Raw genomic sequence first — 27082 nt, 5'->3', positions numbered from 1 at the left:
ATGTTTCTTTTTGTTTCCCTACCATAGACTGCAGTTACGGTCTCCAAATATTCGGTGTATCTATGAAATTGAAACTGGAGCCTTTCTAAGAAAATCCACTTTTATGATTTCTTTAGATAAGCATGAAATTTAAGAAAAATTCTAAGACATAAAATAGAATCAAAGGAACAGAATCACTGCTTTGGGGTATTCATTGTAAGAGAGGAACGCAGAGATCCAAAGGCAGAATGACTTCTTAAATACAAACTTCAGTTTAAAATATCCTCATTCCACACTCCTACATCCCTAAATCCCTTGTCTGAAACCATGCTCACTTCATACACACAAAAAAAGCAATGCCACTGTTTCCTAACAAGGCTGCATTTAAAAGCATCTGTGCAATTAACAAAAACAATATAAGCCTGTCATGATTTTTGTATATTGATTCACTACTTTCTCCCAGAATGAAGAGTAGGTCTTAGGTGACACAGCAAAGAACATCTTGGAAATATCCTAAATGTTAGTCCTTGACGGCAGTAAAAGACTCCCTGATTTTGCTTCACTGTTCACGTAGACACCTCTTTTTAATATAAAAACGTTATCAAGGACTTCTGCTAAGGCAGAAATACATTTTCATGCCAACAAACAACAAGCCTTGTAACGTGTGGTGGAGTTAGCAGCATCAGAAACATGCAGCCAGACACTGATGTCACCATTTTCTAGGCACAATTAAACAGCAGAGAAGACCATAGGTCATTTAAGAACAAGAGAGGCTTCTGATTTGTAATATCATTCAGTTTCTGTGAATTCTGCAATCAGGGAAAAGGGGATTATCTGTGGCGTGCATCTCAGCTGCAAAAGGACCACCTGGCTCCACAAGTGTTGCTGAACTCTCAGGAGAGATGTGAATTGTTTCTTGTGGTGCAGTACTGAGGGCGTCTGTACATTTACAGCCACCTAGCGTTTGGGAACCGGTGCGTTTTCTAAGAGAGGAATTAAATGTCCCTCCTCCTGTCACCTGTTTGAAGGGTAAATTGATTTCCAGTTGGATTCCTAACTACAATCGAAAGCTTCACTGAGGCTACACAAACATCACGTTCATTTTAAGGTGATTACTGGAGAATCCGGCAAACGAGGGAAGTCCTCAGGTCACTGTATTCCTCTTCAGAAGTACTTGTGAAGAAAAAAAACACCCTAAGATACAGAACTAACAAGCCAACACTACTCTTCATTTGGAAGGAAGAACTGAGAAAGATCCCGAAGTACTCTACAGACCAGCTCATTCTAGCTGGCGTGGCAGAGGAGCTAAGGGTCACCAGGGTCATTTTACAGATGCACAGCGTAACAGTAAGTGGGTGGACAGAAGCTTCCATAAAGAAAAAGTGGCAGAAACAAAAGGCAACTTTTCATCTCTTTCTATAACCATTAAAGCAATCACACTCTTCCTCTCCCTTGGTTATTTTAGGTGACGGGCTATAACTTTTTTTCCAGATCCATATTTCATCATTTAACATTGAATATTCACTTATGCCCCTCTTATTTATTTTTTTTCAGTAATTGGGTGCTGGTTGACTTTTATTCTGTTTTCTAAAAGCATACCAGTTAAGGAGTCTCTAGCCTTTACTTTTTTCCCCACATACCTTAATCTAGATTCAGCGTGTTTGGAGTTTGGATAAGTGTTACTACTTCTTTAATAATCAGCAATTTATTACTGCATTATGGGTGGCCTAAAAATTCATGCTAAGAGCTGCCACTAACCTAGAGTTAAAGCAGAAGGTGTATTGTTGGATTACAAAGTAGATGCAATGGATAGCTGTAACAGAAAGGAAACAATCTCAACTTTCTTTTCAAATTCAATTATTATTATTTCGAGGAGCGAGGGAGGCAGGAGGCCTTCAGGCATCAGGCCACTTGAAGCTGCCAAACAGAAGAAACGCTAACAGATTTACTGAAACACATTCAGACAGGAGGAAGGGAAAAAAGAAAGCAGCACTCAGGATGGCCTGAGCAGGGAAATAGCCCCCCTGTTCTCCTAAATAGCCATTCCAGCCCAGGTAAAAAAAAATCCACACCACATCTGAGAAGATTTAATTTGGGCAGCCCCGCGCTCTGCCATTGTCAGTGTGAGGATCAGTGTTCCTGGTAGCTCACTGGCCTCTTCCCACCTGGAAGGAAGGAATGATCACTCTGGGGTGTTATTTGCTTTTTTTTTTTTTTTTTTTTTTTTCTTCTTTCTCCTGTGCTGTTTTTCTATAGGAAGGGCACTTCCAGGCTTACCAACACAACTGTTGTTGACTCTACTCTCCTGGCTGAGGATGCAGTACCGTGTCACTCCAGCATCTGCCAGCAGCCCGACAGCATTCAGAGCACCCTGCTGTGACAGGGCAGTTTGTGCTGCGCCTAAAAACCTTAATGCCGTAATGAAGCAGGAGACAGGAAAATACTTGGTCCTACTGCTCAGTTAGGGAAAAAAACAGTTTTTAGTTCAGTGTCTGGACCCGCATTCAACATTTGTCCATCCCTACCTGTAGGTGCCAGGTACTTATTAAACTTAGCCCAAATTCTATGTCATTTTAAACTGAACAACGATCTTCAGTCATCAGCTGCCCCTGATGAACTGTGCGCAAATTCAGACATGGTTTGTAACTGGTAGTTTTGTGATAGCAGTTCCTCTCTCAACTTCCTTTTTGACTGCTCACCTGACAAGCTCCACTTAGCTAAGGGATAGGGAAATAAGGCAACGTTTTCATACAAGTACATTCATCTGTCATTTAAAAGTCCTGCCACGTGAACAGACTTGTAGTTTAGCACCAGCACTAAAGTTGAATTACACCTCGTGCAGCTCCAGGCAAGCTTGAATAGTCAGCCTTGCTTAGAGAGGATGGGAAAGACAAAGCCCCTGCTGCACTAGCCAAGGTCCAGGCACAACTGCAGAAGTTTGTGGAACCCCCTCAACCTTTCCAGGCAAGAAGCGCCTCGCTGCCTGGTGAGTGTCCCCTCCCTGGGACTGCAGGGGTGACAGCGTGCTCCGAGATAGGAGGCTGAGCAATAAATTGTACACAATGCACGTGTGCCATTTGCACAGCAACTCCCTGGTTGTAATCTTGCATCAACTGATGGTTTGCAACGCAGCAATAATTCCCTGAGTTATACCAAGATATTTAAGAGGAGAACTCTGCTCCAAAAATCTCCCCTCTTGCTTCCCTGCAAGAGCTGACAGAAAGCACCAAGGTGTCATTGCTTGCGATGGCACTTTTCTAGAAGATTTAAAATTGGATATAGCTCCTGCAGCAGAGGGGAAACTGGATTTGTCTGAAGAATACTGAGCACGTGACCCAATGTGCTGTTTTCCTTTCTAATTTCTAGGAACATAAGAGAAACAAAGCAAAGAAAGAAAAGAGAAAATCCCTAGCCATCATCAGTGTATTATCCGGTACGAAGGCAAAACAAAGCACAGATTATCCAGGAACGTGAACAAAATGCCCCAGAGAGGGACAAAACCCAGCTGCCTGTTGTATCCTCCTAGGCACGACTTTGCCGTAGACCAGCTCGGTGCCGACGCATCCTCTGCAGACTATCAATCAGCAGCTCCACTCCCACCTCCGCCAGGATCGGCCGCTCTCTGCGGTATCTGTCATCCCCAGCAATGAATGAGAAGAAGCCTCAAGAAAAATCACTTGGGGGCATGGATGCTCAGGATGTAATGGACCTGACAGCAAGCAGCTGCACAGGCTGGAGCCATATATTTTAGTACCACGTAAAACATTGGCTTATCATCTGGGATTCCTCATGAGGCACTTTACCAGCCAGCATTTCATTGAGCAAGAGAAAGGGGCAAAAATAATAACAATTTAAGAAAAACAACAGCCAGAAGAAGTCTAGAAAGATATGAGCCTAGAATGAAATCCACTGCACAGACTTTAAAATGCCTCTAAAATATTGCCCAGCATTGTCACTTTTCCTCCTGCTGGGTAGCTTAACAACATTCTTCACCTGCAGCAGCTGTGAGCATGCTCAGAGTGCTTCATGAAGGATGGGAACGCTTCTGCTGTGACTCGGTGGGGTCTAGGAAGACACTCGGAGTTTTCTAACCTACTTCTTTGCAGGAGCAGGAATTGCACAGCACTGTCTGAGAGTCAGGGGGAGCCTGGGGGACTGCTGGCGCCCACCAGAACCCTGGCAGGGCGTATCTCTGTCTCAGCTCAGCTTTATATATTTATTATTTTTTGCAAAGATAAAATGAACAGTGATAGGAAAAGCATGGGGAATAAAAAGAGAGAAAGGAGAAGGGGGGTTGAAGAAACTAATCTCGCTTGCGCTTACACACACTCCTGAGTCTGCAATGAAGGGGAGGGGGAAGGTGAGAATGGTAAAGTAGACGAGAGAAAATATGTTCAGAAGTAATGCTCTTGAAATTCGTTCCCTTCAGGCTATTTGGTGATGCTTAAGAACAGAGAGAACGCGCATACAAACCAGGAACTGTAACTCAGAATTAAAGTGCTCTGTCATAGAGCAGGACGTTCAGCACTGATTAACCAGGCAGAAGCCGATCCCAAGGCAAATGGTCTGTCCACAGCCCACCTGGGGCAGGGTAAGGTTTGAAGGGAGAAAACTGCTGGATTTTTCAGATTCACAGCAGCTCTGATTCTTCCAGATGCCTTGCCTTGCACACTCACCCAGGGGTTCAGAGTAAGCAAGGAGTGAACGTGCCTGATACTAGAAGGGTAGGTATTCACAGTGACTTTGCAGAGCTATAAATGACTGGGGAAAAAAAACACAGAAGAAAACCACAAGTTAATTGTAAAATGATTTCTTTTTTTAAATAACCAGGACTCACAGCAATTATGGAATTACATTTTCCCAAGCGATAAGTCATCCAGCTATAGCCTTGAAGGAGGTGGACACTAACATCTCACAACCTACGAAGCTGGGCAGCTAGTGTCTCTGACACACAGTAGCTGAATAGCACAAATGCAGGCCTAATCCAAAGGCACAGATATTGCTGGGAGTCTTTCCATGGTTTCTACTGATTTGGGAACAGACTTCTGATTAACATAAGCTCCCAATCCTGCAATTATACGTTGGCAGAGGTCTGTCTCTACAGAGCCAATGCCAATCCTGCTGCAGTGCTCCCGGGTAGTATTTCAGGACAATTCTGAGTGGGAGTTTATGACTGAGACAGACCTTTATCGTGACCAGCAGATCAGTAAAGATTTTGTGAGGAAGCAAAAGGGATCCATGTCTCAGGCCCCCTTGCCTGTCCATCGACAGGACGCTGTGTTGCTCCATCAGGGTGCTGGCAACAAGTTCAGAATGGAATTCTCCATTTCATTAAGCATCCAGTACCCTTACAACTGGCAACAAAATTGGAAGTTTCCTTTAATTTAAGCCTGTTCTGTGATTAATGCCCCCACTCGCTACCCGTGATGCTGACTTCAATTGGCAGTGCACACAGCAGCATTCCAGAGCAGGAGATTCTCAAGTACTTTTCCCCTTCCTCATCTTCGTCACGGTCACTACTATTGAACTGAATTAGAGCTGAGAAAGGCGCACATCCATTTCAAAGCATCTTGTCTTGAGAGCGACTTATGCTTTGGAAAGAAGCCTTGAGTCAAGAAACACTCAAAGATCATCCAGAGAGAAAGTAACGTGTCCTAAAGAAAGCTCTGTGGAGACAAAGCCTTAGTCCTAGAGTTCTTGAAAACTGAGTTTTTATACTTTTTTTTTTGCATATGTACATCTCTGTAGATGCATGGAATAATGCTTGTGGCATTACTCCTAATTGCCAAATCTGCAACGCTGAGGATAGGAGAGCATTTCCTCCATCCTTCTTTGCTCCCCCCATACAGAGCTTCTTTTGAGACCTCAGATGTGCCACTCCAGATGAGACTCAGTTCTGCACCAGGCCCTTGCCATAAGCTTTCCACTGGTATTAAGACCTGAGCTGCACAGAACTGAGCTGTTGTGAGTCAGCGTTCCTCACTTGCCACTTTTCACTGATACACAGCTAATTAATGCTATAAATGTGCAACTTACAATTGACTAACAGGTAACACCAGTTATTATCTCTCAGGCCTCTTTTAGACATGATTTCTAGACCACCAGTAGAAGCGATACAATCGTTAGGACTCTGCTTGAAAGTCATCCCTCCAAAAAGCTTCCCTACATTTTGGGATCTTTCCCATCCCTTTCTGGCCACACTTCTCTTTTGATCTGAAGCACTGGCACCAACTGTCGGAAGATAATTCTTCTCTACAAACACAGATGCTGGCTACTTCAGCAGCTTTCCTTTGAGGGACGCTCATTCTGTCTGTGCCTTTTAGCCAGGCTGACATTCCCAAACTGCCTTTAGACTTGTTTTCATTTGCTTAATTACAAGACTTGCCTCCATTTATAGCATGGCTTTAGGAGAACACAGAGCCAGAGGAAAAAAAAAGGAAGTGGACTGCAGCTGTGAAAGCTCTCCCATTGACTACCAGTAAGTCTTATCCCTCCATCGCATCTCCCTGGCAGTCACTTATCCCTCCTGCTCCTTTAGTCCTCTGTATGGTGAACCTGGCAGCAACACCGCCAATTAGTGGAGATTACCACAGCACTTTTTCCTCATAGGATTCAGGGAAGGAAGGAGAAAAAAAAAAAGGGAAGAAAACATATCAGCCAAGGGTTAGCAGCCAGCCTGCACTTTCTTTTTCATATCTACTGTGCACCATAAATAGCTATCTGTACTTATGTTCTGCTGCTCAGCAACAACTTACAGCTTTCATCTGTCTTGCAGCACTGCTAAGTGTCACTTAGTGCCTCCGTCCCATTCTCCAAATGAGACATCCAAATCCCCATTTTAAAAGCTCGGATCACCCTTCTCCCTTGTCTTGACAACCATCTCGTTGTCCCCCCACCCCGCGCATTGTGAATACACCTATCTGCCTTCTTTTCACAGCTCTTAAGACAAGTCCTTGACAAATTAATCAGTGCCTTGTCCTTTCTGCACAAGTGACTGTCAACAAAGCAGATGGTGCTGTCCCTTACAATGTTTTGTGTCTTACATCTCTCTTGGAGTCCGTGTCCTCCAGTTTCCTGACAGGGGCTGCTGCATGGCTAATTTATTTTTTTTTTCCTTTTCTTTTTAAATACTCAAGATAACAGACAGTTGCCACAGGACATTCCTCACCTGGTCACAAAGACAACTGTACACCAGTTGAAAGAAGCATGTGAATGAAGAGAAATGCATCAAGAACTCAGTCCTCCTGCAAAAGCCCAAGGACAACTAACAGTCTCTTGGCACAGGGAAATTGTCAGATTATAAACAACTCTGGGAAACAGGATTCACAGAAACTAGCATATGCCTATGACCCTCCCCCACTCAGGCAGGTGTGAGTTGTACCATGAGGAAACTGCCACCCTTCCCTGAAATGGCCTTCAGTTTTCTAACTAAGCCTCTGAAACCTGGAGGTCATAAAGCTTAACCACCCAAAGTGCCTCACGGCTACTAGGAAAACTAGAAAAACTAAGCTACTACCAGCTCACCAGGAAGCCCAGACCTCACTGCCCGCTGCATTCCCAAACAAAATGAGAATGGACTAGCGAGCCCCAAACCTCCCACCAGCTAACTTTCCCTTCCCCAAAGTACTGCTCGTTCTACTGCACCCTGAACTCTGGTTTCCAGGGGTTTACCTTTGAAATTGGAGTAAGTTATTGACACATACATTGAGAAGAATCACTCAAGTTGAAAACAACAAACATCAACCATGTATCCCAACTACCACTCTCTCCCCCTGAAATTATTTGCCCTTTCATAATAGACAGTTGCATTTCAATGGGAACTGTTGGAAAAAGAAATTAAGAAACCCCTCGAAGTAGAACACCTACTCTAAACCCACACATCTATCCTTCAGAGCCCCACAGAGGGGCCTCAGCTGAACAACACTCCATCGAGACCACCCACCCTACATCAGACAAGGCCAGCCTACTGCACTGGTATCAGACATCAGAGCCATCAAAAGAACCGTGTAGGAAAGACTCATTACTAATGCTCGTGGCTTAGACTGATGAATCAATATCTACGATACAATCAGCGTCATCCATGAATGAGATTTCTGCTGTTGCATGCACCAACAAGAAGCTGTAAAATGGCACTATGAACTCAGCGTGTCACCGAACACCTACAGCACATTGCTGAGTGGGCGAGGAAGAATGGAATAGGCTTCAGTATTTCTTCCGTGTGACCTTGAATACAAGAGGAAATATCCTTTGGGTAAAGCATACATTCCTCTAATATGATGATTTTGCTACAGCATTGCTGCTTGTATAGAAAGGGTTTCAGCCATCTTTCCCCACCCTGGGGGAAAGCATTTCTACGCCTCAAGGTCCTGAAGGACACTGACATACCCATGCAGGGCGAACTGAGACCCACGTGCTGATGCAATGACCACGGTGCTCTGGCTCATCTCCAGAGAAAGAACCAGGCCAAGGCTTTCCGGTCACATAAGTGGAACTAAACTTTTGGATGGCAAAGCTGTGACAGTCAGAGACAGCCACAGAGTCAGGTAGAGCTGCTCCTGCCACTGAAGAAAGGAGATGTGCAATGGTGAGGCCTGCTTACAGAAAGGAAATACTTCTCTCCTACTAACATATACCAGTTCATGCAGTCTCAAACACTCCATCTCCTGCTCTAGTAGCTGTGACCAGCCTTCCTGTAAGGGGCTCTGTGCTGTGGGCTTTTTCCTTCTAGCAACACACTGCCCAAGCTGGCGGTTGGTTTTGGCTGTGCATATGGCCAATTACCCTGACACTGCTCATGCTCTGGAGCTGAGAGCAGCATTTTCATGGAAAGCACTGCTGTGCATGGGAAATAAACCATTCCTCCTCTGCCCCCCAGTTCTTCCCATACGCACACCTTTATGTTGTGTGTGATAGCGTCAAGGCTCTTAGATACAAGTCAGCTTTCATTTCACTCTTTCAGCAGTTTCCTGCAGTTCAAGAGGTCTGGAGTCAGCCACAGTGCCAGACAGGGACAAATGCAAATGCCTAGGGCCAGACCCGCTTGGATTTCAACATAAATATAAATCACCTCTGATTCTGTTTTTATTTGCTGCCTTAAGCTAGTCATTAACACATTGAAAACAATCTGGGTGCAATCATTTTCTTCTGATCCAGCTCCTTTCCCCTGTAATCAGCACTCCAGGAGAACATATGGCCTTCTTCTGTCACTTGGCTCCTGATTTACACCAGCGTAAATCTACTGGAGTCAACACAACTCCCCAGGAGCTGCATGGGGTTTTGCTGCACGCGAGCAGCCGCTGAAATTCAATGAGCCCCTGTGCCACAAAGAGGGTGCAGAATGCCCCAGCCCGGGGTGGGCACAGCCCCTCTACCCCAGCCTGCTCGCCCCACACGGAGCCCACCTCTGCATGCAGGAGCTGCGGTTCTCAAGTGGCCACCAAGTGCTTCAGAAAGCTGAACAACGCGTCTAGCTCGGCTGAAAGAACTTCAAGAGGCCCCTTTTCAATTGTTGAGTGGTGAGCACACATATGCTGGGGGATGGAAGGTTAGACGTTTTTCAGGGTGTGTTACGCAGGGAAGAAGTCGTCAAGAGACCAACAGAGCTATGCAAGAGAAGCGCACTGTGGGTTTAAATGCAGGTTTGTCAGCACTGTACTGGAGCACAGCTTTCCCATCTAGTATTCATTATTAGTGTTAATTCAAGTCTCAGCTGCACAGGCAGTTGGTTCAAATAGTCTGTGGCTGGGATTTCTGCCAAGCTCCTCCTTCAGAGGCAATTCCTACTCTGCTTCCCTGTTTACACCAAGCTTGTTTATACACATCTCCTACTGTCAGCAGATCCAAGCCAGTTAATAAAACACAAAAACAAAAACCAAGGAGTGCACCACCTTTCCTCTTTAATCTCTATTTTCCATGCTACCATCAGTACTGTTTTAAAAGCATTTCATTTAGAGTTTTCACCTGTCAAACTTTCTAGAGAAAAACTTGTATGCAGTATTCTGACATTCATACCATGTTGTGAAGATGCAACGGTGGAGACATGACACCTCTAAACTTCTAAATCATAGGATCACAGAATGGTTTAGTTTGGAAGGGACCTTAAAGCCCATCCAGTTCCAACCCCCTGCCATGGGCAGGGACACCTCCCACCAGACCACGTTGCTCAAGGCCCCATCCAGCCTGGCCTTGAACAAATCCAGGGAGGGGCTTCATTCAGATTTCTCCATAAATCACAGAACTCTCTGCAGCTGATACCTATTACTTTCTTATTACTGATTCTCAGTTTTATAAGCCTTCCTGGATAAAAAGAAATCTTTCTCTCCAGAACCACTTCTGTCTAATTAGGTGAGGGAGTGCACGAGATCTAAAACGCACTGAAACTGATGGGAGAATGACTTTTGTTGTTGTTTTGTTTTAGGAAAAAACAGCAGTATGATGAGTTTTGTGGAACCATTAGGAAAAGGTGAGTCAGAACAGGACATATTTAGGCTCACTCATAAAAATCTGGACTTGGGTCATTTCACCTGATTCTCACAGATCTGTAAATTCTGTTTGATGAATGCATGCCTTGCTTATCCTGTGGCTGTCCTGCCTATGCGACTATCTAAGGGAAACTGAGAACTAACTTCATTGCTGCATGAGTTACCAGATCTTACGGCCAGACTGGCACGTGCAATCATCACCATTTGCTCTGCTAATCTCCTCGGACAGCAGAAGGGGTCAGAAACAGCTCTCAGCATCCTGTTACCAGCAGCTGCACAAGCTTGCAGAGTCACTAGCTGCAAGCCCTGGGCTGTGCTGAGTGTGGCTCACGGGGACTGAACACAACCCAACAGACCCCATCCCCTTGGAAGAAATCAGGGCTTAGGAACCATCCCAAGAAGGCAGCTGCCAGTCTGACCAGATCTTCCTCCTCCAGGCACATGGCCTTAATGTCCAGACCCAGCAGGAAATTACTCTTTACTGTAACTCTTAAAATGATGTAGGAGCCTGGGAGACCCTCACAGCTCATCATACCTCCCCTCCTCATCAAACCACTTCTGTGGCTGGTGGCACTTCTCATCTTCATGGGGGTCAGAAAGCGGAGAAACTATAAGCCCAGTCTTACAGGTAGCAAGCCATTATTCGTGTCAGGGCTTCAGGGCTGGGCAGCCTATTCCTGCTCATCACTGCCAAAAGGGGAAGTAGCAAACAGGCAGCAAAACCGGTGTGGGTGCTGTACATTAGCCAAAGACCAATGGAGCAGAGGGTATGTTTTTACCAAGGGCCATCAGGAACAGCTTCTTATTTAGAAAAGGCGCCACAGGGTCTTCACTAGCTGTGCGGGGCAGGAAGGACACCAATTTGTACAGCCTGAACCAAGTGGTCTCAAAGGCAACAAGCAGATAAGGTTACAGACAGAGGTGTCTCAAAGCAATTTCCCAAGCCAGACTGCTGGCAGGTGTAAATCAGCAGAGGTCTTTGTAGTCAATCAATGCTCATTGACATAAGCTGCAGAGCCAACTGCCTCTCCCAGAAGATCCTGACTGCCACTTCTCCCTAGAGGAAAACTGGATTTGTAAATCCAAGTTATTGTGATAGAGATTTTGTAAACTGTGAACAAAAGCTGATTTACTAATCACCGTCCCCCTGCTGACCTTACTGAAATTTCCTCCAGGTGAAAATCAATTTTTCCTTTTTTTTTTTTTTTAATAGAATATTTAATTATCATCCATATTGATTTAAAAGCATCTCAAATTGTATTGATGTTACTCAGAAAAGATACAAGACAGGCATGATCCCACCTGCAGGATGTACTCACACTGTGGATCCATTTCTGACCAAACAGGTTATCCTGAAGGACTTTTCCTCATGAAGGCAAGCCAAATGCTTGCTGGATAGCATGCATATTATCCCTGGGGACACTTAGCTTCAAAATGATGCCTCTTGGGCTGTAATTACAGTGGTGGTAAGATGTTAATCCTCCCCTCTCCCCCAGACACATTACCTTCGGGGACTTGGAGATGAGCGTGGATGACAAGCTCTGGGCTGTGCATGCCTCCAGGGATGGAGCACAGAGCTGGAGGCACTCGCTTCCTCGGGCTCTGCTGCTCCTCTAAGAGCAGCTTTGACCCAGCCCAGTGCCCTCTGTGTACCCCCATCCCAGAGGAGCCGCACAGGTGCCTGTGGGGAGGCCACTGCTCCAGGGCCTCTGGGCACAGGTGGGAGAAGTGCTCTGGGCATGGCCCCTGGCTCTGCGGCCAGGCAGCAAGGCACCCTGGCCTCATCCAGGTGCTCCTAGTCAGAGAAGAGTGGTCTTTAACCCCAGGTAAGTTGTTTATTATGAACTATTTATTGTGCTTTTTAACACTACGCTGAACGTTCCAGGACCCATACTTTCTGCCACATTAAGCAGGAAGTCGCTGTGTTAAGCCATAATAAAGACAAAAATATATAGATTTCCATATATGAAAAAAATATGTACTGGCATACATTTTCCTTCTCTCCCTTCATTTGATGATCCTATACAGCTAGTCTTTACCTTCCTGACTGGATGCATTGACATCAAATGGAAAAAAAAAAAATCTCTGAAAAGGAAGACTTTGTCCCTACTTAATGCGATGAATATTTAAAATCCACTTGGACCAAGTCAGCCCATTTCATTCCCACTTAATTCCCACATAGCTGGATGTTTATTAGCTCGTCAGCTGAAAACCAGGCACAAGCTCTCAACCAAGGAGCCTGCTGATGAGTGCCTTGGAGATATTTTAAGTGAAAATGAGACCTGCTGTCCTTATGCATTTCTAGCTAAATATGCAATAGCTTAACTATTATAGGTAACCACAGAAGAACGTCTAGTTCCCTAGGATAAAAGTGAATCTTTTTCCGTATTAATAAGCAGTCAGGAAAGGAACTGTTTTCTCAGAAAATTATATAGTTATATATTGACACAGGAAGACTGGCTGCTTATCTAAATACAAGGATGGTAAAAGCAGGAATCACAACATTAAATGTTTGTGAGAATAAGTAGAATGTATTCTGAGGTGGGAGCATATCTATACTTGTAAATACCAGAAAACGAGTGATGAAGCTTGTAAGTCTGCTGCTTTGGAATTACTGCTTTGGTAATTACCATCTGTCAAAGGTCAGATGAAGGAAAAAGATAACTGTCCATCTCGAGATTCCCTGAAGTAACTCGCTCTGGACTTTGCAGAAGAGATTCCCAGTTCATGTGACAGTTGTGGTGTCAGGGACACTCTCACAGCTGAAGAGAACAGTTGCTAATTCTCACAGCCCTTCAGAGCTAATGAAGAATGAGAGTACTTAGAGCTCCCCTTTGCCAGACAACTGCACCTTTTGTTTGCCATCCAAAACCTAGCACCAATCCTACTACCAATGATGCTACCACTTCTCGAGCATCCCCTCTTCTGCCAGCAATTCCCTCACCTTCCCCACTTAACATGGGGAGCTGAAGTTCTCATACACGTTGCTAAATTACTGTGAACAAATACTGCTGTAAATATTATTTGCAGGCCTTTCCTCTGTGCCCTCTTCCCAAAAAAAAAAGAAAAAAAAACAAAAATCAACCAACCATAATTTAAAAAACGGTATCAACAACTAACCAAAATAATACAAGGAAAAAAAAAAAGATCTTTAACCCATCTTACTCTGAGGGAATTAACTAACATGCTTATTACCCTTCCTATATTCCTTTAATTTTGGTTTAATTGAAGATCCAGCCATGAAATAGAAGGACTAAAAAGCTGCTGTTACAGGCTTCATAGCTGGTGTGGGCAATAAGTATTGGAGGTCTCCTAAGGAAAGTGTTCTCACTACCCAGACACATACTTAGAGTCAAGCATTACAGAATTTTTACAAAACCATTTGAATTCAGGTACTTTTTTGGGGCAAAACTTTTTTTCCCCCCCCTCCCTTCATTCCTATGAGACCTTTATGTACTGAAGAAAGCATTCTCAGGACAAATGAAGAACGTGTTCTCAGGACAAATCTCAGTAAGCATTTGGACAGTAAGACCAAGCTGTGACAGATGCGTGCAAATTCACACAGTCAGCAGGAGATCTCCAGAGTGAACAAAGCCCTGAGCTCACACAGGATGCAGGGTAGGAGATGTGCCCACTCACACCGCCACCATCTCCTCTCCTCCTCTTCCTCCCCCCGGTGCCCGAGCGGCACCGCACGCAGCAACTCTCACCAGCTGGCACGGGGCAGCTCTGCCCTCACGTCACGTAACCATGCCCTCAGTGCAGGGCAGGGGAAGAAGACACCCAGCACGCTCCCCGAGTACACAGCTCCTTGCATCAGTTCTGTTTTACAGCATAAAGATGTATATTTTTTTTTAATAAAAAAAAAAACCAAAACAATCAACGTTTATTTAAGGAGCAAAGATAGCTCTTCCAGGGCCTTTTAAGTTTATCACACCACTGTGACACTAATCTCTCTTACTCTCCTAATGAAAATAAATTACTTCCCTTGAAGGATCAATCTTTCGGGCGCAATTCCGATCTCACCCACGCCGCTTCATGCCATTACCCCCAGCAGAGCACCTGCTGGCTCACACCTGCGAGCAGAACCAGCCCCTCTCCTCTCACAGCGAGCACGGTGCGCATGGCACTGCTGGCGCCCGAGTGGCCGGGAGCGCAGCTGGAGGTACTCGCTCTGCCACGCTCTTTTTGAACTTGCACAGCGCGCAGCTTCTGCTCGGGAAAGGCAGAAAGAAGATGAGGGCCCAGCCCGCTCCGTGCGGCGTAACCAAGCAACGGGGAGAGCCGGCTATCTGTGCTAATCACACCCCAGGGAGATGAGACTCATGAATTAAGGGCCATTTTAACATTTATCGCATTTCTTCTCATTTAAAGGTAAAAATAAGTTATTTCGATAAACCGCTTTGATCCCCAGAAAATGCCTTGTGACACGAAATCCCCTCCATCTGGCTCTCAGAGATTAGCACGGCGCACACCTGACCGCCTCTCGCCCCACCACCGGCTCCCAGCCACCACGCCGTGAGGGCACCGCACGCCACTGCAAGGCCGCGGGTCCCACACCAGCCCCAGAGGGCAGAGAGCTCCCTCCTGCCTCAGCGCAGCGGGGTGGGACCGACAGGAGGCTGCCTTGGTGCCCACAAGGACTCTGAGCTTAAAGGTCCCTAAGCACTAATTAAAACGATGACGTGTAATTTATGGCAGTGTGCTACGGGCTGCATTGCAGCTCCGTCGGACACTGGAGCAGCAAGGAATTTCCACAGCAGGATGCAAACCTGCACGTCCCTCCCTGTCCTCAAGAAGAGGTGCAAGCAAGAACACGCATTGAAGTGCTAAACATGACCTGAGCACTTGAGCGCCCAGCTCGAGTCACCCTGTCCTGTCCTCTCATCACGAACATCAGGACGGGGAGGAACGTGGGGAAGCGACAGCCTCGCTCATCTCAGTGGCACCACCAGCAAATAACATCAGACGTGCCATGATGGGGCGTGACAGCATCAGGCCCTGAAACACTTGGATTAGTGCGATTATTCAGACATTACATTTAGCCTTCCCGTGAATCAACATATCATACACATTTTTATTTCTTTTCAGTTCATCCTGCCTCAAGGCAGGGGCTAAATGAGGCGGTTGGTCTCTTAGCTTGCCTGCTGGACTGTTCTGCGAGCAGCGTGGTTTCTGTAGGCCACTCCAGTCACAGCAAGTCACTGGCAAGGCAGTGTGAAAAGGCAGAGTGACCACACTGGCGCTGTAAGATCAGTGATCAAGATCCTTCGGTGACCAGACACAGCTGCAGCAGGTGGCAGCTATATGAAACGGAGGTATTGATCCTTGAACTCAGTTAAAAGAGACAGGAATGCCTACTGTTGAGCACATGTCCATACGTGCAGCCAAAAGGTTTGTCGCATAGGCAGTGCCAGAAGGCAATTATGGCAATTAGGTGGTCTTTTTGACCTGCTTTAAATGGACTAATAGAGGGGATCATTATCAGTTTGTATTCTGTTCCAGTGATATCTGGATCACTCTGCACTGAGGATTCAGCACAAGCTGTGCAAGCGCAGAAATCATCTCTGTCTAGTTTGGCACTGGGCTGAGCCACGGGAGAGGGACTGGGGACAGCAGGGCTGCTGGAAAGCGAAGGGACAATCCCATGCCCACTGTATCTGATGCTCACAAAGTGGTGGCACAGCTACCTGCAAGGACTGCTTGTTTTCTATCATCATACAAATAATGCTAATATCTGTAGGTTGTGGTTTCTGCGTCATCTCCTTGCCTCACTTCTTGTAGCATGTGGAGTAAGGCAAGGGACTGCAGAGGAGCCCATAATGTAATTATCCTTTCCCATTCCAACACTGCCCAGCCAGGCAAGAGCTGAGCCTTAGTGCTGGGACGTAGCCGCCTTCCTTTTTAGTGGTGGATTCCCTGAGAGCACAGATGCCCAGAAGCAGAGAACAGCACGTATCTGAACCAATAGGGGAACAAGCCGCTGAAGTCAGAACCTGTCCAAAGGACTGAAAGCAGCACTTGGTGCTTAATTTAAAGCCAAGAGGAAGCAAGATCTCTACTTGGAGAATGGCACAAGAAAACAGAGCTTAGTGTTGACTGCAGGGAAAACAAGTCTAGAGGGTTCACAGGAAGACTGCAGGAGGAAAGCAACTCTCCAGCAGGGAGGAGGCTCCTCTCTGATCAACCACAGTGCTGAAGTGAGCCCAGGAGGCTCACGCCTGCCAGAAACCTCTTGTAACTTTCAGCACCAAAGCTGTTTGTTAATCACACTGGGAAAAAAGTCAAATGCAGAGGTTTTTTTTGATATTTGTTCTGTTCATTCTCAGCAGCTCCGTTACTTGGCTTTCCAGGACACAGTGAATGAAAGTACAAACAATCTAACTAAGAGGGACACATGGCATTTCAAGAAGCTTTTCTTCTATATATATATGTATTTTTGTGAAGGTCTTTTGCTTCTTAGCTCCAGCTAAAAGACCTTTCTTTGCTCCTAAGCAGAAGAATCAGGTTATACCCACTGTAACAGAGGCTAAGCAGTCAGCCATTGAGATGCAAGGTCTCACTGGCCAGTTGTACAGGACACAAAGTCTCTTCCCCCCCCCGATGACAGCCAGTGGCCTGGTGGATGGGGGATACACTCCTGGGAGGCAGGAGGCCAAGGGAGGCCTCGCTCTACACTCTGCCCACCTCCCACAGGCCTGTGCCCGTGGCCAGCTGCAGCCTGCGGCACCCCTGAGAGCTCTCGGCAGAAAACAATGCCAGGGAGAGCAGTGGAGAAACACCCCCCAAAACCTCGGATGGACTGCTGGACTGATTACATGGGAATATAGATGGAGGCATGTAGGAGAGCAGCAAAGCTTGGCCTAGTGAAGCCCCTGTTGCGAATTCCCCCAGCTCATTACAATGAGCAGAAGCCCTCCAGGAGACCTGTTTAGTCCTGGTTGCCTAACCGGAAGAGACCAACGGGTAACTCTGCTGTCCTTCAGGGATCAACCTGAGCAGCATTTCTCTGTGTTTCCAGGCACTGATGGCAGTTTTTACAAGAGAGGAGGGAAAAAAGAAAAAGAGAACACCAGTCCATTTCTCCAAGCAGTAACCTCAGACTCGGGAATTCTCATTAGCACCGAGACAAGGGCTCCATCACAACAGCTGCATGTTCCAAACCTCCAGAGGCCACGCCAAGTCTCCCTACCAAATAACACCAGGAAATAATGAGAAGACCACAGGCCACATCACCAGAAGTGCAGTAAGGGCAATGTTTTTCAAGAAAACTAGGAGAATGAACCAGTAAGAGCTGAGTGGACATGGATGGTGCTGCTTCCCCAGCACCACAGTGCACAAGTAACCACTTTGGGTTTGCCAGCATGAGACATCCCCTTGTCCTTCCAGATCTTTCCCCAGCACCCCACAGCTCCTGTTGAGGCTCCACAGGATGCTCCAGAAAGGCTTGATGCCTTCTGTAGTCTCAAGACCAAGCTCAGCTTGCTCCTCTCCATTGCTACTTGCAGGGCTGTCCGTGAACACTGCCTTAGGTTGATAATTGCAGCGGGCCTTGCCTTCTGTACTGACTGCCATTAAACCAGGCTGCGCTGAGCACCCGCCAGTAAATCAAGAGGAAAATCCTAGGAGTGCCAAGGCGTAGTCTTTGATTTTTCAGATTGTCCAGCTGAACGAAATGGATATACAAATTGCAGAGTGTAAATCATTAATACCCAATTTGGGGAAGTCACTGGGATGTAACTGCTGTGTAAGCAAATGAAAATATAAAGCTATCAGCAATATATTCATTTTATAGCGCTCCACATGGAACGAGGAGTGGTAGTTTATAGATGCAAGACTTCCTTGCCTAAAGAGGCAGCCTTTCTTTTATCTAGATTAATTCCTAAGAAAAGCCTAATACTATCTGGCACTTTTCAGATCAAAGCAATTTGCTTATTTGGAAGATAGAAGACAGTTTCGTAATAGCAGTAAGTGAAAAGACAGCCCGAGGAACTGAGGTACCAAATCCAACTGCTCCTCATGTCGCTTTGCATTTCTCTGGAGAGCACTGTCACTTAAATCCCGCTGTTCACTATCTTAGATACCATTCCTGTTTTTGCAAGGTACGAAAGAGACATAACTGAATACACAGAAATCATTCCTCTTCTTTCTTTGTGGGCCATTTTCCCTGAAAACTATCGGTCTTTTTCCAGGGTGGGGGTAGCAAAGATGATTTTTGGGCTGATATTGATCCAATATGAATTAGCATCCCAGCACAGTCAGGGAACAACTAGAGATGCCAAGACAAGCCTTGCTTTCTATGAATCTGCACAAGGGATGGGTCAGGCAATGTCTTATTGAATGGGAAAATTAAAGGCTCTCCAAGGAAATATGAACTGAAATGTGATTGCGCTTTTTGCTTTTAATTTCCTAGTGTTTGCGATCAGTTATTTGATGTTCTGTCTCTTATTTAAACTCTGTTTAACAAACAGAGCTTGATAGAAGAAAAATTAGAAGTTCAAAATGAACACACAAGCTCCCGTGGAAGTTTCATCTGCACATCTTCATCTACGCTGATCCTACCCAGCAGAGCACAAGCCCGACATTGTCAAAAAGAGCCACCTCATGAAGCATGGTATTCCAGCTGAAGGAAGGCTTTTACTTCCTAGTATTTTCCTGACATATCAGGAGAAATCATTACCCCATTTTACTTTAATCCAAAAAATATTGCAGAGGACAGCTGCTTCCCTCTAAACGTTCACCATATTGCACTTCAAAGATATTTCAAAAGTGCTTCAAGCAGATTCAAAAGCATGATAAGTATGATACCAATGCACAGCCAGAGTTTAGAGTAAGTAGTCTGGAGTGCGTGTGTGCATGTGGGGGGAAGTTGGGGAGGGAGGGGAAGGGAGCAGTAGCGGGGAAAAAAAGGAAAGTAGTTTATCATTGATAAAAATAAAATTAATCAAGTTATTGATCTCAGTCTTGTTCATAGCTTTGTAACAGATCTGCATGCAAATTTATTTCCACTAACCCTAATCATCAAGTCTCCATGTGTTTGTTCCTTGTAGATCTGATTAGTTCTTCTCTGTTCCTAAAAGACATCCACTTTTAAGTTATACCAAATCAATAAAGGTTTATTACCATTCAGTGTTTCCCTTTTGATTACAGAGTATCTACTGAAGCACATACTTTCCTCCTCTTAATTATTCGCCCCTAATGTACATCAAGAGAATAAACCCAAATCCTGGCTTTCTTTTTCAATAAAGTAGGCAAATTTAATACCTTCCAATAAATTCTGGTTTCTGCATAAGCACTGTCTAAACTCTGCTGATAGGACACGTTAGAAAGTATTAGCCTGCACACATAAAACACCAGAAATTTCCATTGTGACTTTCCACACAAAGCTAGAGAGGCTGGTGTTTAAGAACATTTTATTCTCGTCATCAAGTCCCCTTAGGTTACCATAAAGGATTATTGTGTCTTAAAGCAGAGCCTATCTTCCTTGTCTAAATGGGACTTGCAATCTTGACCATCTGCAAGAGAACAACACTCTCCATTCTTGCTTTCGAAACAGTGGATTTAATGGGAGATCCCAACCTATCTATAGCAGTAGAGGAACACTATCATCAGCTGCCTCCTCTCTTTCCCCACGCCACCTCCTGTTCTTGTTTCCTTCTCCTTACCTCTCTCCCAGTACTTTCTCAGGCCACCAGGAAGAAAGAGGATTAGCTTTAAGAGAAATCTAATGGCACGAACAGATTATGCATTGGCTATGATTTGAAGAAGCGTATTTCCTTCTTTCTCTTTGATCTCTTTAAGAAGCCCTCGCACCAGGTTTGGAGCCAGATTGCCCGAACAAGATGTCTTGCCCGAACAAGATGTCCCCTGGACTAGGATTAGAACGTGTTTTTTCCAGTCACGGTCCTCTCACAAACTACCACATGGTGATCACTGACGGCAAACACCAATCTGTAGACATCACTCCATACAACTCAGGCCAGGAAGAATAGCTCGCAGTGGACCTATGCAAACTGACAACGGACTTGAAAAGGTCAGTTTAAAGGTGGGTTTTACAGGACAACTGTGGAGTGGATAACAGGAATTCTTTCCTGTGACTTTTCTCAGTAGAGTTCAGATAAAAATAAAAATCCTCCACCTGCTTGCTACTTATGCTTATCAGGTGCCTACTGACACCATTAATCTCTAGTTAGCCAGTGCATCCTAGCAGGAATTCTCTCTTTAGGTAACTGCCCAGCACATCTCTGTGAGAGTAGAATCTTCTGGCTTATGTGACTTATTAGGAACTTCTCAAAAAATTGGAAAGATTTAAAAAAAAAAAGTCCCTAAGAACTTTCTTCTAAGTTCTCATTTCAGGAGAATACAACTCAGTTTTACTTTAAATTAATACCAAGATGCTTCATACTTCACTAGAAGGTACAAAATTCATCCAGAGAGCTGCCACATGATGATTTCCCCTTGAGATGGTCACATTTAAGCAGAGCTGGGCAGTCATCCCAAAGACTATTTTTCACGCAGTATCATTAACCATAGCACAGTAAAAGCGTAAAGAAACCTACTCTGGCACACATAGGACCCCACTTTGGAAAAGCCCCAGTAACAGCTGTTTAACAATAGTATTAATGCCAAAAGAGTACATATCAATACCGAACTGTGGAGCTGGAAGCCCAGCAGAAGTCAGCAATTGTGCATCACTAGATTAATGCTCCCTCTGAAGGGAACTGTGCCTTTTTCTAGCTTCTTCCCTATTTTCTTTTATATTGATTTCAAAAAACACATTAATTTGAGGCAAAGTAAAGATGCAATGAAATAAGAAAACCAGCTACTAGATTCCATTTCACTTGCACAGAAAGTAACTAACAAAACCATCCACAAGAGGTGACCTTGTTTGTCTTATTCATTTCTCCAACTTTGTCTCACTTAAGGAGTATGAAAATCAAATTCTTTTTGCCTGGTAATGAATAACCAACACCAGAAACCCTATGAGGGTTGTAAACGTCAAGGGAAATTGATGGTGGACTGTATGAATTTCCCTAGTGGAACGGCACATCAATGACTCATTCAAACTGTCACCTGAGTCCCCTAAAATTCAGGCCAGTGACAAACATTCGCTCCCTGTCCCCAAACAAGCTTGTTTGTGATAAGATCCTCATTGCCCTTTCATTAGCTTTGGGCTGACAGCCCACCAGGTGTAATCCTGTTAGTAACCATGGAGGAACATCAAGACCTCAGACATCTTCCTCATTTGGACGTGCCTTTCACCACCTCTCATGTCCCTAAATACAAATCCCGGATTTTACACGACGAAAATGGTATCATTATGTCTTTCCATAACTGTCACAAATGCTGGCAGGATTTGTGCCATGTCATGTGAAAAAATAGTAAACAGTAAGAAAAAAAATTTCTACCACCCGTTTGCTATACAAGTGAAAATGAGAGGATACACACACACACACACACACACATATCCAGTGCATTTGGCCAAGAGCTTTCCAGACATAACTGAGCAAGTCAGCCCCAGCGTGGACCAAACTGCAGGTTTAAATCCTACTGTACTCCATGAAACTGGAGACTGATTTTAGCAGTATCTATGGCAGTGAACTTCACAGGTTCAAGTGAGAACAGCTGTTTCCCACAGCCACAGGGGTTAGAGATTGTGAAGAACAAACTAAGTCTTGGTGATTTAGATCTCATGGCAAACCAGTGGCAGGGCTGTGCTTACAGGAGGCAGAGCCCATGCTCCAGGCTGAGTCCTGGAAGACCCTCAAGCCCCGATCTGCCTTGAGAAGGAAACTATGAAGTCCATAAGCAGGCAGAAACTGAATGTGAGGCCCAGGAGCTCTGTGCATTACACATGGTTAGCTGGGACATGCTCTGGAGCTGCTGGGCAGTCAATAAGCTGAGGTAGACATTGGCTACAGCCACCTCTCAGCTGACCTTGTGCCTTCAATAACACAAGCAGGACCATAATTTAAACAAAAAGCAGCAAACGTCAGTCCAGTCGTAACATAAAGCTAAACTTTCTTTCGGGATTAACCTCAGTATTGTGCAGTTGCTCAAAACCCCTGAAGAACTCATCGTGCTTCTTTCATTTCCTGCCTGCTTACTGTGCATGCCTGCCATAGCCAAGAAAACACAATCCCTGCTTAGTCTACTGCTTGGAGGTTGGAATCAAGAGCTATGCTTTCCATCTACCTATTTATGTATTCATAGCTTTTTAATTTTTCTCTGCTGTTCCTGTGGTCTAGGAACTTCGGGATATTTTCAATGGGACTCCTGGCCCAAATCAGGCATCCAGATTGTCAAGAGATATTAGCTTGCTTTGAAATTCAAACTATTAGAGCCGTACATCAAGCATAGTAAGGGTTTATTTGCTTTTCAGTTTTCTGCCACGATGACTTTAATATTCCTTTGATACTATGATTGAATAGATATTTGCCAGAGTGTTGGCATCGGGGATGGATATAGCCTCCAGTGTAAACAGGGGGGAGGAGGAGGAGGAAGAGGCTGTGCAGACACTCAGGGCACAAAGCATGCCAAACAATGCTAGAGCAGGGTACCCCCTGGTACACTGGGGAGGTCTGAAGCCTCCTTCCCACCCTCCTGCTCCTCTACCAATCAGCCTGGTGTTTTAAGATATACCCTTCTGATGAGCTCTGAGGGTAATGTTAGCAACCTTTGCAGAACACTAGTGTTCCTGGCTGTTTCTGCAGTCATTATAATAAATGAAGGATTAACAGGTGGTCCAGGAAGAGCCATTACGCAGGATTCAAGGGCTATCTGTGAAAATGCCAAAGCTCTGTTCTCTGTTTCCTTCCACCTGTAAAGGCAGATACAAGTCATGCTGTGGCAGGCTGCTAGCACACCTTAGATATCTTCATCCCGATTACTGCAAGATTCCAATGCTGCACCTCAAGCCGAGCATAATGTAATATGTATGTACCATACACATGCACAGCATCTAATTATAGTAGCATTTCTTCTCATTAATACTTTCAGACCCTGTAGGTTATTTTCCCGAGTATGCTGCTTACAAATTCCCTTCCCCTTCACCACTGTCCTCTGTTGCTGACAAGAGCTGAGAAAAGCTCCTGCTGTGTGCAGAATGCTAATAATTGCCTGAGTTATCAATCAAAACAAATGCAGACAAAAGTAATCAGCTTCATCAGAACATCTCTATGATGCAGCAAGGAGGTATTTCAAGCTCTGCTCAGATGAATGGACCAAGCTAAGAGTGAGCTAGTGTCCGAGAGTTACATTAATGCGATGTGACATTTGCTTAAAGCCTTCTGTTAATGAGTTTCAGAGTTCCCACAGCAAAGTCACAGCTACTGTTCAAGATTCAGAAAATCCGCAGGTGGCAGGTCAGAATAATACTACGAGTAAAAAGAAATAACAGTGAAATGCCAGGGAAAAGGAAATCAGAACAAGTGAAGTATAACTTCCAGGGGTTTTGCATTCAAAGGAGTCCATAGGAGTGCATCTCTGCAGACACCTCAAGCAAGCTGACTCAGTCGCTTCTCTGGACCAGCGCTTCACTTCAGATGGGTCATCTATCCCCATGCTTTACTGCTTAGCTTGATCAGGGAGTTCTCTGCATCTTGCAGTAATTTGTGTCTGTATGCAGATAGGGGAGACTGATATCCCGCAACGTTAGTCATCTAACCGAGCCATCCTCTAAGGGGAGCCCTCTAGAAAACCTAGCATCAATCCTGACAGCCCAGAGATCTTCAGGAGTCACTTCTATAACGCATCAAGCAAAATTTAAATATGTTCAGTTGACTGTCCTTTGTCTTCCTTAAAGGGTCTGTGTTTTGTTATCTCAAATGACAGCATTTTTCTTTGTCAGAGGCTATTGTGTGGTACTGGTCTTATCGTATGGTGACTTCCCTGCCTCGTCCCAGACACGGTTGCATTTATGTTTATCAATTTAAGAAATAAATTATAAATAATTCAGGTCCCTACTAGTGGCAGCTTGTTTGGTTCAGGAGAAGCGGTTTCCAGAACCACAGGCGGCTCCTAGGCTGGATGTCAGAGACTTCAGTGATTCGGGAGCCCCACTGACACCACACCTCCCTAGTGGCTGCACATGGCCGGACCGCGGCTCCCTCAGTCCATGCAGCCCTCCTGCATTGGGCCCTGCAACAGGAGCCACACAAGGGAAGGAGAAGCAGAACTGATCCCTGCCCGTCTCGGTCCCCCTATAACTGCCACCAAGCTCCTTGCCCTGCCTCAGCATCAGTCAACATGAGTTTGACAGCTTTCTTTTCCAGTTAAACATGGAGATTGTGTTTTAAAAGCCATTTTTATGATTAAACCTCTCAGTGTTATAGTAGTTGTATCTTTGGAGAGCTTAAGGATTTAGCTAGACATGATCAAGGTACCTGAAATCCTTCTTCCTTTGCATCATTGTTCATAACAACTCCTAGCAGGCACGCAACTGAAGTTTGCTTTCCCATTTCAAACTGGATTCTTTCACTACACAAATGACATTGTGGGCATCAGTGGGGTAACTGGTGGGGTACACATCTCTTCAACAAGGCTATGCTGTTTTCTTTTCCTCCCCCCTCTGAATTACTTGCACACCTTTGTTAGTCCAGGATCACTCCCGCTGGTGTAATGACACCACAGAAAGAGAAAAATAGAATGTGCACTTGCAAGTGTACATAACACACAAATAGAAGCCAAAAGAAACACTATCAAGGATAGGCATAGAATTTAGAGTCAGAGACAAAGAGAGGAAAAAGTTACATTGGACCAACTAACCCCAGCTATCCTGCTTTAGTCAGGACTTGTAGGTAACAAATACCAAAATAAGAGCAAGCTGCCACCCAGCTTCCCACACACAGTGCTCTGCGGGGCTGCAGATTCAGAGCCCAGCAGCTGACTCTACAGGGGATATGAAAGACAGGTAAAACATGTCAGGCCCCAGCTGACAAACGTAATATATTTGAAAGCAAAACTTTTATAAGATATATGAAGTTACGTGCCACTCTGCCGAGTGCAGCATGGAACTGTAAATCTGCATTTTCACATTCACAGATATCCTCACTTTCACACGCGTTTACTGAGGATACAAACAGCATACGAGATGTCCGGACTGCAACAAGCTTGTCTACAGATTTTCCCAGGCTTCTGTGGAAACCTGGAACCATGCTCCAGCTTGATTTGTGCTTTCAAAAGAGGCTAAAAAAACAAGGCAAGGCTAAAGAAGCTGTTTAATGTGTGGTTACCAGGTCCCAGCTCTGCCGGCTGGAAGGGCTCCAGCAGTCGTGCCCCCCACCTGGCTGCCTTGCAGGACTTGGCTGCCTTGCAGGAACATGACAGATGACTCTATTTTGCCAGGGAATGCCAAGGAAACATCTTTATAGGTCCTGAAGCATCTTAAGCACTAGGACTTGCCTTCAGCCAAGTCGGCGAAGGTCCTTCCAATTATGCGCCTCTCCATTTAGTCGCCTTCTCCTCCTCTGTAATAAAAGAGGAGCTGGGAAATGCCCTATCACTTCAAAGGAACATTTGTTCTTTATGCCAGGTGGATTAATGATTAATTCATTTAATTAGTTATTCACACAGCACTTTGAAGACATAAAGCTATAAGGGCTTAAGGAGATTTGTAATTAGAAAGTGTAATATAGAGGTGACACCAGTTGCACTGTTTAGCACTTGCCAAATACTTGTGCCTCCCCTAGGTGCCGTCTCCTGTCTGCCCGGCCAGGCAGGAGGGGTGACTTACAGGCACACCACAGCACAGCTTTCTCTGAGTCACTGCCATCAGATGATCGGTCCAAAAGGAACCGTGGTCCTGCTTGGTTGTGTCCAAGGCCATAAACCACGCTGTGCAGGGAAGGCCTGAGGAATGTCTCCCCGAACCTTCCTCGGCTGTGCAGAAGCCTGGCACTACCTCCATTGCCTCACTGGTGAGGTCGCCAATGGCTCTCATGGCAAATGGGTGGAGTGGTCCTTTTCTGAGCAGCAGTACCTGAACAGACCAAAAGGGGCAGATACCCCAGCAAAAACCCAGCCCCCTAAAACACTGCAGTTCACCTTTAAGAACAAAACGGTCAGATTGGTTTTGCATTATTCAGAGTGAAATGCTAAAGCAGCAGCATTGTCTTAGTTTCTCAGGTTCTGCTTCAGACACATTTATGCATTTTTAGTACTATAAGCATGAATTTTTAAAAGTCCAAATAAGTGTGCCATTTTTTTAGATCATTTTAAGTCTAACCTATTAGAGTTCAACTATTTAAACTGTAATCTCAGGTCTTGACTATCAAGTACAATCTTCAGACAAAGTGCTATTCACAGATCTCATTCAGTGGATAGCTTAAAAAAATAACTTGCTTTAGCTTACAAGAGCTTCAAAATTGCTTGGGCAATTTCCGGACCAACAGAAAAGGCAAAATTTGTCAGATAAATGATTCATTGTGAATAATTCCCCTTCTCTCAGAAATACAGTGCAAAAAACACACGCAAGATGCAGAAAGCCTACGTGCTGCTTGGGTTGTGATCTGATATGCAACACTATTCATCCGACAGCTTTCATGAGCGCCAAATAAATTTAGAAATGGAAAAGAAAAGAGAGTCACAGCAAGCAACTTTTGACAAGTTTTTGGAAGTAAAAA

The 27082-nt window shown here is 45.0% G+C and overlaps 1 protein-coding gene across 2 annotated transcripts in view; it reads right to left on the bottom strand.

Annotated features, from left to right (window-relative positions):
• The window catches only part of LOC308197435 (uncharacterized protein), an 86960-nt gene that overhangs the window by 45306 nt on the left and 14572 nt on the right, over positions 1-27082 (bottom strand). The window contains exon 1 of one of the 2 annotated variants that reach the window (XM_080597880.1): positions 11966-17051. The exons of the other annotated variant lie outside the window; for it this stretch is intronic. Coding sequence (XP_080454006.1) covers positions 11966-12245 — 280 coding nt within the window. The 5' untranslated portion in view covers positions 12246-17051. Of the gene's footprint in view, positions 1-11965; positions 17052-27082 lie in introns of those variants that run through there. 2 annotated transcript variants of the gene reach the window in all.

The sequence above is a fragment of the Anser brachyrhynchus genome (assembly GCF_964034855.1).
Source record: "Anser brachyrhynchus genome assembly, chromosome: 6".
NCBI lineage: Eukaryota > Metazoa > Chordata > Aves > Anseriformes > Anatidae > Anser > Anser brachyrhynchus.
This window is presented reverse-complemented; position numbering and strand designations above follow the sequence as displayed.